At 37.0% G+C, this 17,573-nt stretch overlaps 1 protein-coding gene across 1 annotated transcript; it reads left to right on the top strand.

Annotated features, from left to right (window-relative positions):
• Positions 1-5,416: 5,416 nt before the first annotated feature.
• Positions 5,417-6,862, top strand: LOC137728228 (uncharacterized). The gene has a single exon (XM_088677453.1). The coding sequence runs from the start codon at positions 5,724-5,726 to the stop codon at positions 6,780-6,782; it is 1,059 nt and encodes a 352-aa protein (XP_088533579.1). The 5' UTR covers positions 5,417-5,723; the 3' UTR covers positions 6,783-6,862.
• Positions 6,863-17,573: the final 10,711 nt, after the last annotated feature.

The following is a 17,573-nucleotide window of genomic DNA, read 5'->3' as shown; positions in this document are numbered from 1 at the left end:
ATCATAATTCTACAATTATACATATTATTCCATGAAAAAAAATATATAGTGGCTGATGAATTTTCTAATAGGGCACGATATTTTCATTCATATATTTGATTTAGTAACCTTTTATATGTAATTTTTCTTAGACTAAGATTTGACCACTTAGGTTTGTAAAGTTCAATTCATCTTTCATAAAAACAAAATATCTCTCGAATAAAGTGAGTGACCAAAAGTTAACAAACGTTCGCTATTCAATTGTGTGGCAGCAAGAAATATGAGAGAGAGAGAGAGAGAGACAGACTTTTTTGTCGAAAACGAAATTTTGGTCCTCTTGGTCATGCATAATTTCGGTCTACAGTTAAGGAGAGATGATGCAGTTGAACAGCTCACAAAACCTACAATAATATGATCACAAATTAAGAAAGGTATCTTGTACAACTAAATTGCAGGAAACTAGTGCAACAAATTAGCGAGGAACTTCCCTCTGCAAAGACAAGTCCATTGAATTTTTGTCCTCCCTTGGCCAACATGGACCGCTTCACCGCTTCACCGCTTCCATTTTTGTTTGCTAGTAATGGCATTACTTATTTACTAGGATTAAGTACCTAAAGCACCCTAATATTTTAGGGTGATTCTAAATTGGTCTCCACCTTTTTAAACATTTCAAATAAATACCCAACCTATTAAAAATGTTACATCCATTAAGCACCAATTAAAAATCTGTTAGATTAACTAGGCTTACTTTGTCTCCACAATCAATAAAAAGGTCATGGATGCATAGCCTCCACTAACTAACGGTTACGACCATCCTCATAAGGAATCACCTCCAAACCCGACACAAAACTACCAACTCCACCTACAACTCAAGCTACCAACATCGAGAAGAAGGGCATGGTTGCTAAAATGAGTTTGACTGCTATGATGCGACCACCACCATCTTCACCACCCCAAAAGAAAAACTAGAAGCTTTACGAGCTGATAATTGGCGAATGTGGAAATCACATGAATAGAAACAAGCTCCTTGAAACCCTATCTGAATTCTTAATCCTCTTCTTTGTTAAGAGGTTGCCCTCTTGATGTAATTTGGGTCCATTTTTTATTCAGTATACTGAATAACCATTTGATCATTGGATTCCATATTATATAATCTATGTTTGAAATTTAGATTTTGAGACAACTAATATTAATATTGTCCATGATATAACTAGTCGTGGGTTTTAAATGCAATCTATGTTTGAAAAATTAACTGGGGCTTAACTAATGTGACATTTTTAATAGACTGAGTACTTGTGTGGAATGTTTAAAAAGGTTAAGACCAATTTTGAATGACACTAAAAGGTTATGGGATTTTATGTATTTAATCCTATTTACTATGTTAATTTTAGGAATAGCCTTTCTATCATAATCAGTCTTTAATTTGTTAAGGTATCTAAAATTAAGACTTATTTTCAACTACACTCCTTGGAACTTGATTTCAATCCCATTTTGTCATAATCTCTGGAACTCGATTTTAATCCCACTTGGCCCACTGAAACTCAAAACTCGCCGCTTTACTCCATGGAACTCAATTTTGATCTCATTTTGCTCCCTAAAACTCAATTTTGATCTCACTTCGCTCCTTAAACTCAAAACTTGCGAATTTACTCCTTGAAACTCAAAATTCGTTTTACATTGCCTTGTTTCTATATTTTAGAATAAGTTCATCCATTCAAAATTTATAATTGGTAATATGCTAAAAAGGAACAAAAAGAAGCATATTCTCTCCTCACTAGCCATGCCTCCATTAAGAACATAAGAACATAAGAAATGAAAAAACAATGGAACTAATTATACAATATTATTAGATATGTTAGCTTTATACGTAGGTCATGTCAACCATAAGTGGACCCTAATTATGTCACATAAATAAACTTAATGGTTATTTAATGAAATACATAGAAACAAGCCAAAGTGGAGAAAATATTGAGTTTTAGGGGGTAAAGTTATGATTTTTGTGTTTCAGGAGGCAAAGTGGGACCAAAATCGAGTTTCACAAAGCAAAATGGCTAGTTTTGAGTTTCAAGGAGGCAAAGTATGATTGAACTCGAGTTCAAGTGAGTATAACTAAATATAAGCCTAAAAAGTATCATGGGTACTACAATGATATTCATCTTTACATATAAATGATAGGTTTAAAATTTGATTACATTAAATAAACAGTTTGATAAAATTCGATTACACTAATTAGGGCATTCATCTTTATCAATTTAAGTTATAACCACTGGTAACACATCAACATTAAATAAATGCAGTTAACCACATATCATATAGCAGAATGTTCCCTTAGCCTATGTTTAATTGACGTGTTTCCAAGTCTTGAAGGATATTGGGATCAAATTAGTAAGGAATGTTCAAAGGGTAACAAAAAGGGATTAGAAAAGTCATCCATGAGCATTATTAAGGCATCTGAGAGAGATTTGTAAAAGGTGTTGCTATCCAAATACTGTTTTACACTTTTCATGCCTTTTAATTTTTTTCTATCGTTGGATTTAATAAATTAAATAAAATCAAAAAATAGAAATTAACAAGATATGTAGAAAGTAAAAGAAAATATGAAGCACCATCCACTTGCAAACCCCTACTTAAAAGAAATAATTTACAAATCTCCCACGTATGCTTTTGTAATGTTCATAAAAATAAGGGATAATCGATCTCTATTAAACTTTTTATGGCTCATTTTTTATAATAATTTGGACTCACTTGTAGGGAATTCACAAATCAGTCGTGCATGCATGATGCAGCTGTGTAATTGATGATATCAAATTTGGAGATACTGCCCGAACCTAGTTATCTCCCAAGTGTATGAATAATAATTAATTAATAGATATATACAAACATGAAGATCTTGAATGAATCTTCTGACACGGTTGAACAATATGAATAAGGCTAATATTATAATGAATTTTTGAGGACGGCAACTTTTGTCCAATTGACGTACGTCTGACATGGATTTCACCTCAACCCATGTAGTTTTGATTATGAAAAAATGATGTGATATCCACGTACCTAAATTTACTTCATACACATTATTTTGATTTTCGGTCGTCGAATCGGATGAATTGAAGAAGATCAACAGACAAAAATTATCAAAGGGTATGTGAGAAGTAAAATGGGATGTCTGGATTGTACATCCCTATAGCAAATGATAGGGCACTTATTTTAGACTATTTTTTAAATCACATGTTAAAAACAGTTTGGATTTCGTTTTTAATGAATTGAAGAAGATCAACAATGTTATTTGCCCTTGTGTGTTCATTAAGAAATCCAATTCTGGATTCGCTATAGTGGCAGTATATGTTGATGATATGAATCTAGTTGGGATTCCTGAAGAGCTCAATAAAACTGCTGAATATCTGAAAAGCGAATTTGAAATGAAAGACCTTGGAAAAACAAAATATTGTCTCGGCCTGCAGATCGAGCATTGTGCTAGTGGGATTTTGGTCCACCAATCAGCTTACATTGAAAAAATTCTGAAGCGATTTGGTATGGACAAGGCTTATCCACTAAGCACGCCAATGGTCGTTCGTTCTTTGGACATTAAGAAAGATCCATTTCGTCCAAAAGAAGATGATGAGCTGGTCCTTGGTCCAGAAGTACCATATCTGAGTGCAGTAGGTGCTTTGTTGTATTTAGCACAATGTACTAGACCAGATATAGCTTTTTCAGTTAATTTGTTAGCAAGGTATAGCTCTGCTCCAACAATTCGCCATTGGAAGGGTATCAATGATGTATTGCGATACCTTCGTGGGACAACAGACATGGGTCTCTTCTACTCAAAGAACTCCACAGATGACCAGGTCCTTGTTAGATATGGCTTCCTCTCTGATCCGCATAAAGCCCGCTCACAAACTGGATATGTGTTTAAGAATGGAGATACAGCAATCTCATGGCGCTCAACCAAGCAAACATTAGTTGCTACATCTTCAAATCATTCAGAAATACTTGCTTTACATGAAGCAAGTCGTGAATGTTCTTGGTTAAGATCAATGATCCATCATATCCGGAATTCATGTGGTCTAACTTCGAAGACAGACAATCCAACTGTCATCCATGAAGATAATGCAGCCTGTGTTGCCCAAATGAAGGAAGGATTCATCAAGGGCGATAAGACTAAACACATATCTCCAAAGTTTTTCAGTGCACATGAGCTTCAGAAGGCTAAAGTTATTGAAGTCAGACAAATCCGTTCAAATGAAAATCTGGCAGACTTGTTCACCAAATCTCTACCAAAGTGCACATTTCAGAAGTTAGTGCAAGGCATCGGATTACGTCGACTTACCAAACAGCTAAATTTGGAAAATGCGGAATCAGGGGGAGATACATATCAGGGGGAGCATCCCTGATACATGCTTGTTGTACTCTTTTTCCTTCGATTAGGATTTTTCCCACTGGGTTTTTCTTATCAAGGTTTCAACGAGGCAACATAAGCATACTTGACACTATATCAACGATCCAGGAAAAGTTGTACTCTTTTTCCTTCGCTATGGTTTTTTCCCACTGGGTTTTTCCAAGCAAGGTTTTAACGAGGCAACTCATGTTGATATGTGGGCATCCAAGGGGGAGTGTTGAAAAGTCTAATGTCTGATGGCAATGAATGCCCACAAAGCAAAAGTCTTCTGCATGGGCAAAGTTTTCAATGCCCATGCAAAGTGAAATTGGAAAGTGAATTGTAATGTCAGAGGATACGTTTTAAATTTCAGGATGCATTAACTGCATCAGTTTGGAGACGCTCTATAAATAGAGCACTACGCATGTTTGTAAGTTACAAGAAAATAAGAAGAAGAAAGAAAACTAGAGAAAAATATCAGTAACATCATCTACTCCTCTGCCTTTTTATTTGTTATCTGCCTGTGCTATAATTTTAGTGTGGCATTTTACATCTACCTTGCACCCACCACTTAAAAGGTTATCTCTCAAACTTTAATCCTTTTATAACACGTTATCAGCACGAGTCTCTATATATAATTATTCTCTCATCTCTCTTCGCCGAACGAACGAAAGAAAGAAAAAAAAAAAAAAAAAATGTTTCCTTTAAGGTTTTTACTGTTCATCTTCTTCCTCTGCCTCAACTGCACCGTGTACCCTCGCGACGAATTGTTTGCTCCGTGCCTGCTCATAGTCCTCCAACTAACGGTTACATACATCTTTGATTACTTGTTTGGTGTAGAGATTGATTACTAACTCAGTATTTATTTATGTTAATTCTACTGCAATCCAAGATGGTGCGGTACAATCGCCCATCTTGAACTGCAAATTTATTCTTCCTGCGATCCAAGACGGTGCGGTATCATCGCCTATCTTGGACTACAGATTTAATTTTACTGCAATTTTTAGGTGGAGCGGTATAATCACACACCCTACCCTGCATATTTGAATTTACCTGCTGTTTAATTTCATTGCAATTTTATGTGGTGCGGTATAATCGCCCACGCTGCTCTGCATATTTAATTTTCCTGTTACTTGAGTGGTGCGGAATAATCGCCCATTCTATATTACATTATTTCAATGAGAATGGTGCGGTACGATCGTCCTTCTCATTCACCCTGAAAATCTCGAGCCAGAAGTTTCGAGTGCTTATCATTTTGGCCTGAAGATCAAAATGAAAAATTTGTAAGAACCAGAAGTTCTAACATCATATTCCTTCAGGAATACATATTATTGCAAGTTCTTACACATCTCATTTTCTTTCAGAAAAGAAAATGGCGAACTTGGCGAAGCTTGAATTTGCTGCCCTGGATATTACCGGGAAGAATTACCTGACCTGGGTACTGGATACCAAGATTCATCTGGAAGCAGGGAATCTTGGAGATACCATCAGGGAAGAGAGCAACTCATCCTCTCAAGATCAGGCAAAGGCCATGATTTTCATTCGCCGCCATCTTGATGAGGCGCTAAAGAGCGAGTACTTAACGGTTGAAGATCCGTTAGCTCTCTGGAATGCCTTGAGAAACAGATACAATCACCAGACAACGGTGATTCTTCCAAGGGCCCGCTATGAGTGGACTCATCTGAGGATCCAAGACTTCAAGTCAGTGGCAGAATACAATTCTGCATTGTTCAGAATTATCTCTCAGATGAAGCTCTGTGGGGATATTATTACTGAGGAGCATATGCTGGAAAAAACTCTCAGCACATTTCATGCCTCCAACGTGCTCCTGCAGCAGCAGTATAGAGCACGAGGCTACACTGAGTACAACCAGCTGATATCTGTGCTCTTAGTAGCTGAACAGAATGATGAGCTCTTGATGAAAAACCATCATTCCCGACCTACTGGATCTGCACCATTCCCAGAAGTGAATGCTGCTTCCCTTGAAGTGAACGCCACATCCTCTGGTGGTGATAATCATAAACGAGGACGTGGCCACAAGCGAGGTCGATGGAATAGAAAAGGCAAGAACCATGGAGTTCAGTTTCACCACCAGGTTCCGAGGCATAATTCAAGCCCGAGCTTCAAAAATACGAATCGCCACAAAGGCAAAGCTCATATGAATAATGCTTCTAGAAACCCTGAAGGAGCCTGCCATAGGTGTGGTGGCAATGGGCATTGGGCGCGTACTTGTCGTACCCCAAAACATCTAGTGGATCTGTATCAAGCCTCCCTCAAGGAGAAGGGTGTCGAGACCAACTTTCTCGACCAGGGTAGACCAATGGATATACCTGATCCAGTGTTTGACTTATCAGGGCAGTTGAACACAACTCATCTAGATGTTTCAGACTATATTGTGGAAAGGGGAAATGAAGTATATCGGTCCGATTGAATCATTAATGTACTTTTATTATGCTGAACTTGTAGTATTTTCAGATTCAATAAAAGTGGCATGTAAATTTCTTGTTATAACTTACTTTTAATTCTGATTCTCTTACTCAGAGAGCATGGATAAAAATTGTGGTTATTCTCAGAACATGAGAAATGGCGGAGATATTTGTCTTGCAGACAGTGCAACCACACATACAATACTTCGTGATCGAAAGTATTTCTCAAGCTTAATACCTACAAGAGTAGGGGTAACAACAATATCAGGACCTTCAGATGTAATTCAAGGTTCAGGGCAAGCCCAGATTATGTTACTAAATGGAACAATATTGTCCATACAGAATGCATTGTATGCTACTCGATCTACTCGAAATTTGTTGAGTTTCAAAGACATACGTCTAAATGGATACCACATTGAAACAAAAAGTGCAGAAAATGTGGAGTATCTATGCATTACCTCCAATGATACCCAGAAGCGTATATTGGAGAAGTTGCATGGTATGTCGAGTGGATTATATTATACATACATAAGGACAATTGAATCACATACTGTCATGAACCAGAAGTTCATTGATTCAAAGGTTTACATGCTTTGGCATGACCGTCTGGGTCATCCAGGATCTACCATGATGCGTAGGATCATTACCAACTCTAATGGACATCCATTAGTGAGCAGACACATTGCTGCCTTAAATGATAACCCTTGCAAAGCTTGTTCTCAAGGGAAGTTGGTAATTAGACCATCTCAACTAAAGGTTGATGCTGAATCCCCATCATTTCTGCAAAGAATTCAAGGGGATATTTGTGGGCCTATTCAACCATTATGTGGACCATTTCGATATTTTATGGTTTTGGTTGATGCATCTACCCGATGGTCACATGTTTGTCTCTTGTCTACTCGGAATGTAGCCTTTGCGAGACTTCTTGCTCAAATAATTAAGTTACGAGCACAGTTCCCAGATTATCCCATTAAGTCAATCCGACTTGATAATGCTGGTGAATTTACGTCTCAAACCTTTGATGATTATTGCATGACATTGGGCATTGATGTTGAACACCCTGTTCCTCATGTCCATACTCAAAATGGTTTAGCAGAAGCATTGATCAAGCGGCTTCAGTTAATAGCTCGCACTCTGCTTATGAAAACCAAATTGCCAGTCTCTGCATGAGGACATGCCATCTTACATGCTGCATCATTGGTTCGATTGAGACCTGTAGCCAACCATCAATACTCTTCAGTACAACTCGTGTTTGGACATCAGCCAAACATTTCCCATTTACGAGTTTTTGGTTGTGCTGTTTATGTGCCTATTGCACCGCTGCAACGCACTAAAATGGGACCTCAGCGTAGACTGGGAATTTACGTGGGTTTTGATTCACCATCTATCATTAGATATTTGGAACCCTTGACAGGTGATATGTTTACAGCTCGTTTTGCTGATTGTCACTTTGATGAGACAATTTTCCCGTCGTTAGGGGGAGAAAAGACCGTTCCAGAAGAACGGAAAGAGCTGACATGGGTTGTTCCCACCTTGTCTCATTTTGATCCTCGCAGCATTCAATGTGAAAATGAAGTGAGAAGGATCGTTCATCTTCAAAGCATTGCCAATCAAATGCCAGATGCATTTAATGATGCTATGAAAGTGACAAAATCACATATACCAGCTACAAATGCACCTGCAAAAATTGATGTCCCTGTTGGACAAAATAAAGTGGCAGCAAATGATTCATCTGGTGCACGCCTGAAGCGTGGTAGACCCCAAGGTTCAAAAGATTCAGCTCCTCGAAAGAGAAAGTCGAGGGCACAACTGAATCCAAATGAAATCATTCAGGAAGAGAAAATGAATGATACATCCACAATTCATCATTCTGGACTTCCAGAAAAAGAAAATGTCCTTGATGAGACATCTGTCCCTGAAGAGACAGAAGTACATGAAAGCAAAGAAATCTCCATAAATTATGCATGTACAAATGAATTGTGGGATCGAAATGAAATAATCATCGATGATATGTTTGCATTTGCAGTAGCCACTGAAATCATCTTAAGTGATGATATTGAGCCCCGTTCTGTTGATGAATGCAAACAGAGACAGGATTGGCCTAAGTGGAAAGATGCAATCCAGGCAGAATTAAATTCCTTGGAAAAGCAGAATGTTTTTGGACCAGTAGTCCAAACCCCGCCTAGTGTAAACCCCGTGGGTTACAAATGGGTATTCACAAGGAAACGCAATGAGAAAAACGAGATCGCAAGATACAAAGCACGACTCGTTGCACAAGGTTTTTCTCAAAGATCTGGAATTGATTATGAGGAGACATACTCTCCTGTAATGGACGCAATTACGTTACGTTACTTAATAAGTTTAGAGGTTTCAGAAAGACTTGACATGCGACTTATGGATGTCATCACTGCGTATCTATATGGAGAATTAGATACTGACATCTATATGAAAGTCCCTGAAGGACTTAAGTTGCCTGAAACAAGTAATAAACCACGAGGTATGCACTCGATCAAATTAAAGCGATCATTGTATGGTCTGAAGCAATCTGGACGAATGTGGTATAATCGTCTCAGTGAGTATTTGATCAAAGAAGGGTATATCAACAATGTTATTTGCCCTTGTGTGTTCATTAAGAAATCCAATTCTGGATTCGCTATAGTGGCAGTATATGTTGATGATATGAATCTAGTTGGGATTCCTGAAGAGCTCAATAAAACTGCTGAATATCTGAAAAGCGAATTTGAAATGAAAGACCTTGGAAAAACAAAATATTGTCTCGGCCTGCAGATCGAGCATTGTGCTAGTGGGATTTTGGTCCACCAATCAGCTTACATTGAAAAAATTCTGAAGCGATTTGGTATGGACAAGGCTTATCCACTAAGCACGCCAATGGTCGTTCGTTCTTTGGACATTAAGAAAGATCCATTTCGTCCAAAAGAAGATGATGAGCTGGTCCTTGGTCCAGAAGTACCATATCTGAGTGCAGTAGGTGCTTTGTTGTATTTAGCACAATGTACTAGACCAGATATAGCTTTTTCAGTTAATTTGTTAGCAAGGTATAGCTCTGCTCCAACAATTCGCCATTGGAAGGGTATCAAAGATGTATTGCGATACCTTCGTGGGACAACAGACATGGGTCTCTTCTACTCAAAGAACTCCACAGATGACCAGGTCCTTGTTAGATATGGCTTCCTCTCTGATCCGCATAAAGCCCGCTCACAAACTGGATATGTGTTTAAGAATGGAGATACAGCAATCTCATGGCGCTCAACCAAGCAAACATTAGTTGCTACATCTTCAAATCATTCAGAAATACTTGCTTTACATGAAGCAAGTCGTGAATGTTCTTGGTTAAGATCAATGATCCATCATATCCGGAATTCATGTGGTCTAACTTCGAAGACAGACAATCCAACTGTCATCCATGAAGATAATGCAGCCTGTGTTGCCCAAATGAAGGAAGGATTCATCAAGGGCGATAAGACTAAACACATATCTCCAAAGTTTTTCAGTGCACATGAGCTTCAGAAGGCTAAAGTTATTGAAGTCAGACAAATCCGTTCAAATGAAAATCTGGCAGACTTGTTCACCAAATCTCTACCAAAGTGCACATTTCAGAAGTTAGTGCAAGGCATCGGATTACGTCGACTTACCAAACAGCTAAATTTGGAAAATGCGGAATCAGGGGGAGATACATATCAGGGGGAGCATCCCTGATACATGCTTGTTGTACTCTTTTTCCTTCGATTAGGATTTTTCCCACTGGGTTTTTCTTATCAAGGTTTCAACGAGGCAACATAAGCATACTTGACACTATATCAACGATCCAGGAAAAGTTGTACTCTTTTTCCTTCGCTATGGTTTTTTCCCACTGGGTTTTTCCAAGCAAGGTTTTAACGAGGCAACTCATGTTGATATGTGGGCATCCAAGGGGGAGTGTTGAAAAGTCTAATGTCTGATGGCAATGAATGCCCACAAAGCAAAAGTCTTCTGCATGGGCAAAGTTTTCAATGCCCATGCAAAGTGAAATTGGAAAGTGAATTGTAATGTCAGAGGATACGTTTTAAATTTCAGGATGCATTAACTGCATCAGTTTGGAGACGCTCTATAAATAGAGCACTCCGCATGTTTGTAAGTTACAAGAAAATAAGAAGAAGAAAGAAAACTAGAGAAAAATATCAGTAACATCATCTACTCCTCTGCCTTTTTATTTGTTATCTGCCTGTGCTATAATTTTAGTGTGACATTTTACATCTACCTTGCACCCACCACTTAAAAGGTTATCTCTCAAACTTTAATCCTTTTATAACATCTTTGACGTTTTCCTTAATTGTAACCAAATTCTCCTTAGAATTTGAGAAATCAAGTAAGATTTAAAAGCCATTTACTGGTTTAATACCTATTATTTTCTTGGTTTATTAGCTCAACAAGTTGCACTAGTACAAAAAACACTTTGCGCGACACAGGTCCTTCGTCGCGCAAAGTCAAAAAAACGTCGCACAAAACTTAGCCCAACGAACCTTCGTCGCACGCTAACTGTCGTACCAAGGCAGTGACATAAAGGTTTGCGTGACGAAGAAGAAACGTACGTCGCAACGCAGGGATGCGTCACGCAAAGTGGCTTTGCGTGACGTAGGATGCATTACGCAAAGTGCATTAGGTCTCTTTTTATGCAAACCCCTTTTTTGGTTTTGGTCAAAAATATTATTTTTAAAATTCTTAATAATATTGTAATTAAATTCTAAACAATAATTAATTAACCAAAGAAAAGTATTTAATTATAAAATATATGAAAATGTACATACAAGATGTCCGAATAAAAAAAGAAAAAACTACAAGTAGTCTTCTAAGTGAAGTGGTTATTGGGTATCGGCAGAGTGAAATGGCTCGAAGGTTGAAGGTGTAGCAAGATCAGGTATTGGTAGCGAGATTTAGAGGCTGAAAATCTATATGGCTCGTACAAGGTCCTTCATGTGCCCAGCATAATAGACTGAAATGAAACTGTGGAGGGAGCAACACCATTGTATGTTAGCAAATAGAAACATGAATAGCAACATACTTAAGTGTAAAAAAATGAGGAAAGAATTGAGGATCAGATAAGTTTGAGCGGTTACTATACTTTGCATATTTTAACATGAATAAACCAATATTGTTAATCAAGTTAATCAACAGCAAAGGCAAACCTCAAAGGATTGTCTCCTCCAGTTCTACCTCTAACATTATCCTTACTCTCTCCATGCCTAGTAAGTAATTTTGGGCGGGACGTGAGGTGTGTATTCACCTACAACAGTGTACCAGAAATATATGAATACATGACCAAAGTATGAAGAGACAAAACGACCAAAAAAGAGCCAAAGGAGCGCAAAAGAGGCAGCGGGGGGGAGGGCGTTTGGGGCTTGGGGATAATCAACTTATCTCAGTTTTTTATGACGGGATTCCACTGTAAGATTTTGGTATGGTAATTACAAGTGCAATTTAAAAGAGGAACCTTTTACTAAGATGGTTAACAGTAATTTCATCAAGTGTAGATATAGATATATTCACCAAACAAGACATGTAATTAAAACTAGACGAAAACGACTAACAATGAAGACAAATGCACGAATTCAAACCATTTAGAAACAAACTACAACTCAAGGTTCTATGAGAAAACTAGCTTACTTATTTAAGTCGAACTATAACCATTTCATACTCCCACTAACTCAGCATATCAAGACTCGAAATTAATTCCATAAATAATGAATCAATGTCAATGTCTTGACCTTTTCCCTGACCAATCTGTACTTGATATGCATGTGCTTGGTTCCTGAAGACCTCTTGTTGTTCTTAGAATATAAAACTATAGCAGTATTGTCACAAAGAATCTGTAATGGCCTTTTAATGATATCTAGAACCCTCATTCCTTCCATCAATTTTCCTATCCATACAGTGCAGATATCATTGTACTATGCTCACGATTTTACGACTATTAACACAATCTTCTTAAAGCAAAGATAACCCACACATAATCAACCTAACATAGTCCAGGACAGAAATTATAAATACAAACCAAATTCATCTGTATCCATCAAGACAGCTATTTCAGTTAGCTTTTGGATCTCAAGAAAATGAAAACCAGATATTACTCTACTTGTGAGAAATATCAGTGTCTCAGGCCAGATGATGATGCTGCAACAACTCTAAGCAGTTTTCAATACTTTGATATATGCAAGTTTTGTTAATAGTAAGCACATTAGGTGAAAATGAAAATGAAAACAAGGAAAATGAAAACTTTCCTTGTTGCAAATCACTTTACGCAATATGTCACCCGTTTGCAACGTTTTTTTCATGTTATTACCAAGACTGGACTTCAAGTTAGCGAGTTTTAAACTAGTCCGAAACTGCCCTAAACCTTTAGGAACAACCTATCAGGAAAACTAAAAATTTGAACAAGCTTTAGAATCAGTTCTGCTTCAGGCTACACGATTATATCACATATTGTTTGGTGGTAATACATTTAAGAAAGTCAACTAAGCAAATAACAGCCTGTAGCTAAACGTTTCATATCTTTGATCAGTGGCCCCTATGCAAGCTCATTGATAGAATTTAAAAATGATCCAGTCAAGAAATGTATACAAATTAGCTAACGATTTAGTAGATACCTGAGCAGCGTTGCTAAATTCAGGTAAAGGATTCCCATTATTATATGTTTCTTTGACAAGTTCATCGAAAGTGTAGCCATATAGTATGTCACTCTTCTCCAGCTGTTTGTTCAGACCTTCCACATAGTTTCAATGATGGCCTCCCATGTTCTCTGACTCATATACGGCTCCAAAGCATCCTGAAAACAGAAACATTACATTTCAGTCAAGGAAGATCATATGCATATTGCAAGCATAATAATTACATGTATGTATATGCTTTGAGATTACATACGCCAAAAATTGCAAAAAACAAACCTTCACAAATCAAGTAACGGGACAATTACATGTATGTATATGCTTTGAGATTACATACGCCAAAAATTGCAAAAAACAAACTTTCACAAATCAAGTAACGGGACAAAACTTTTCGACGGTTATAAACGAAAAAACACGATTTAACGGTAGTTTTAACTCTGATTTTAATGATTTTTTACAGCTACACTCCTGGATCTTATATGAATACAATGAACTAATTCGATTGTCAATTTAAAATATTTACACAAGTGGATACCACAAAATCTTATATTATACTTGATGAAAGTATTAATCAACAAGTGTTAGGCAATTTATCGTTTTGATGGGATACACATTGTACGAAACTAGTTTCAACAATCCAACATTCAAACTTGTTTGTATATGCTTTGAGATCGCATACCCCAAAAATTGCCAAAAACAAACATGCAGAGATCAAATAACGGGACAAAACTTTTCGACAGTTATAAACGAAACATCACGATTTAACAGTAGTTTTAATTTTGATTTTGATGATTTTTTATAGCTACACTCCTGGATCCTATATGAAACAATGAACTAATTTGATCGTCAATTTAAAATATTTACATAAGTGGACACCACAAAATCTTAATTTATACTTAATGAAAGTATAAATAAATTAAGTGTTAGTGAATCTATCGTTTTGATGGGAAACGCATTGTACGAAACTAGTTCCAATGATCCAACTGTCAAACTTGTTTGTATATACTTCGAGATTGCATACGTCAAAAACAAACATGCAGAGATCAAATAACGGGACAAAACTTTTCGACAGTTATAAACGAAACATCACGATTTAACAGTAGTTTTAATTTTGATTTTGATGATTTTTTATAGCTACACTCCTAGATCCTATATGAAACAATGAACTAATTTGATCGTCAATTTAAAATATTTACATAAGTGGACACCACAAAATCTTAATTTATACTTAATGAAAGTGTAAATAAATTAAGTGTTAGTGAATCTATCGTTTTGATGGGAAATGCATTGTACGAAACTAGTTTCAACAATCCAACCGTCAAACTTGTTTGTATATGCTTCGAGATCGCATACGTCAAAAATCGCAAAAAACAAACATTTAGAGATTATGTAACGGGACAAACCTTTTCAACGGCTATAAACGAAAAAGCACGATTTAACGGTTATTTTAACTTTGATTTTGATGATTTTTTTACAGCTACACTTTTTAAACATGTATGAATACAATGAACTAATTCAATCGTCAATTTAAAACATTTACACAAGTGGATACCACAAAAGAAAAAGACAATGCAAGAACCCCAAAAGAAAAGCAAAAGGGCAACAAAAAAAAAAATACTTTTCGCGACATGTGCAACTGCGTCGCACAAAGTTTTTTTTTTTTTTTTTTTTTTTTTTTTTTTTGCCCTTTTGCTTATGAGTACAAAATAAATATATTAAAATCTTCGACTTAGTAAATATATATATATACCATTGAACTTGATGGGAAACACATTGTACAAATAAACTAAATCACAATAATTACTAAAACTAAATAAAATAGATAAAATTAATTTAGTGAAGAAAATAAAGTGATTTATGTACACTGTGACATCTTAAATGTAGTTAAATTTATCTTAGACTTCATTTTCATTGTAATATAAAGTGATTTATGCACCCTTTATTTCACTTTACGCATCTACACAAGAGAATCTGAAAATGACTATTGCAACTAGAACTATAAAGACCCAAAGAGGTCAGGTTTCAATCACAAAAGAGTAACTGTGTCTAGAAATTGGCATCCAATAATCCACCAACTCAAACTTGGTATTATCGGTAGGAACTTTTGGCATCTCCAAGCAACTGGGTCTTACAGCCAAATAGTCCAAAGCACCAAGGTTCATTCATTTTATAATCCTTCTAAAGTTACAAACTGAAAGTGCTTATTCATCATTATAATAAACCAAATAAACATTCAGCTAATTAAAAAAAATAACGCATTGTAGTTGGTTTGATAAGTTGTGTCCTAAAATTAGAAAAGTTCCCTAAGTGGTTTAACTGAGAGAGTGTGAGTCAGTTACCTGTATAATGCAATTGGTTGGCCTAAAAAGGGAAGATATTGCTTTGGCATACTGGCCTAGTAGCACAGACATAACGAGAAAACATGATCATCTTGTGGGACTTGGATGACAACCAAATCCATAGATGAAGGTGATGGGAATTTCTCTTACACTTCATTTTCATTGTAATATAAAAGCTACAACAAATTAAGAGCAAGGGAGGGATTGCATGATGAAAAGAGATGAAATATTTGTATGTTGAATTTATGAGCAAGGGAAGGGTTGGAGAAGGTTTTGAAGAGAGATAGGGGAGGGAGGTAGCTGTTGCAACTGGGTTTGCAGTTTCTGCCTCCCAAACTGATTAAGTGGAGCAGAAAAAGTCGTTGACTTTGCACGACGTAAGTGAACCTACGTCGTGCAAAGTTGTTTTGTACGATATAGGTGCACCTACGTCACGCAAAGTTGAAAAAAAAAATGATAAAGCATTCTTGGCTTGCCGCCAAAATATTGCGTGATGCACAAAACATCGCACAAACGGCCTTTGCATGATGAAGGCTGGCGTCGAGCAAAGATGTTTTGCGTGACGTCGGTGTGCCTCTGTCGCGCAAAGCTGTTTTGCACGACGCCAGCCTTTGTCGAGCAAAGTGTCATCGCACAAAGGCCATTTGCGCGACAAAATTTGCTCCATCGCGCAAACATGTTTTTCTACTAGTGCTGGTCGGCTACAATCACAATTCACACGCAACACTTTGCTTAGGAATCAAAAATATTCTTCTAGATGCATATTTGATTTCCAAGTGCTTGACATCAAGGTGCATCCTTTAAAGTTTTAAAGTATAGGTCTATAAAAAGTGTTGTTATATATCATCTCCACACAGTTTAGTACTATATTTGTCAAAGCTATCATTCTCTTGAATGTCTCCTATGTACCTTTGAGTTGGTTTCCAGCACCCAAAAAGTTGCCATGTATATGCAATTATGCATGCTCACACACAACACAGTCGTATCTTTTATTATTCGTATATATCAGAACTTCACACACCACACAGTGAGCATGTACTCCCATAAATGGTTCCCCAAAACTTCACCCATCTACCTTGTCATGTAACTCAGCAGCAGCCCCTTCACTTGAACCCAAAATTCTTGATAACACAAAGGTACCAACGATGGATAAGCCATATTGTATGTCTTCGCAAGGATCAATAAGAATTGTTTATTGAACAACCATGGTCCTCCCCAGAATATGGACGTGCGCTCATACAGGCTATTAAAACTAAAAGCAAAGCAATCATCTTCTAGGTCAAAAATCATCACATTCGCCTTAAGTCGCTATAAGTTCTGCATCTGCCTTTTGAAGCTTTCCTTGTTTACTGGTTTATATGATAGAAGTTTGCCCACCAGAAAAAACTTAGAGGATTTCAGGGACTTTTCCTCATGCTTATCCACCAATATAATTTTGTACTCATCCTCTGTAATTGCGAATTGCCCTGAGAACTTTGATACAATCTCCTCCATAGCCACCATACCCTTCATAAACTAGTCCCAACTCCACATACAGACTTGAAAGCACGTTATTGAGAATTTTCGGACTTGCTCCCACACCATTAGATATGCAGCTCGCCACTGGTCCTCCCGCCTACTCCTCTTCGGAAGCAGCAGCCTGAATCACCAAACCCTAATGTTCCCGCCGTCGCTCTCCTAGGGTTTACGAGAAAACCTAGAGAGCCTTTACCATACGACACAACTGTTCATTATCGTGTGATTTTTATGAATGTGGATTTGAAAGAGAAGTTTTTTTTTTTTTTTTTTTCGTTTTATA

This window comes from Pyrus communis, chromosome 10 (genome assembly GCF_041283825.1).
Source record: "Pyrus communis isolate YQ-2024b chromosome 10, ASM4128382v1, whole genome shotgun sequence".
Taxonomy (NCBI): domain Eukaryota; kingdom Viridiplantae; phylum Streptophyta; class Magnoliopsida; order Rosales; family Rosaceae; genus Pyrus; species Pyrus communis.
This window is presented reverse-complemented; position numbering and strand designations above follow the sequence as displayed.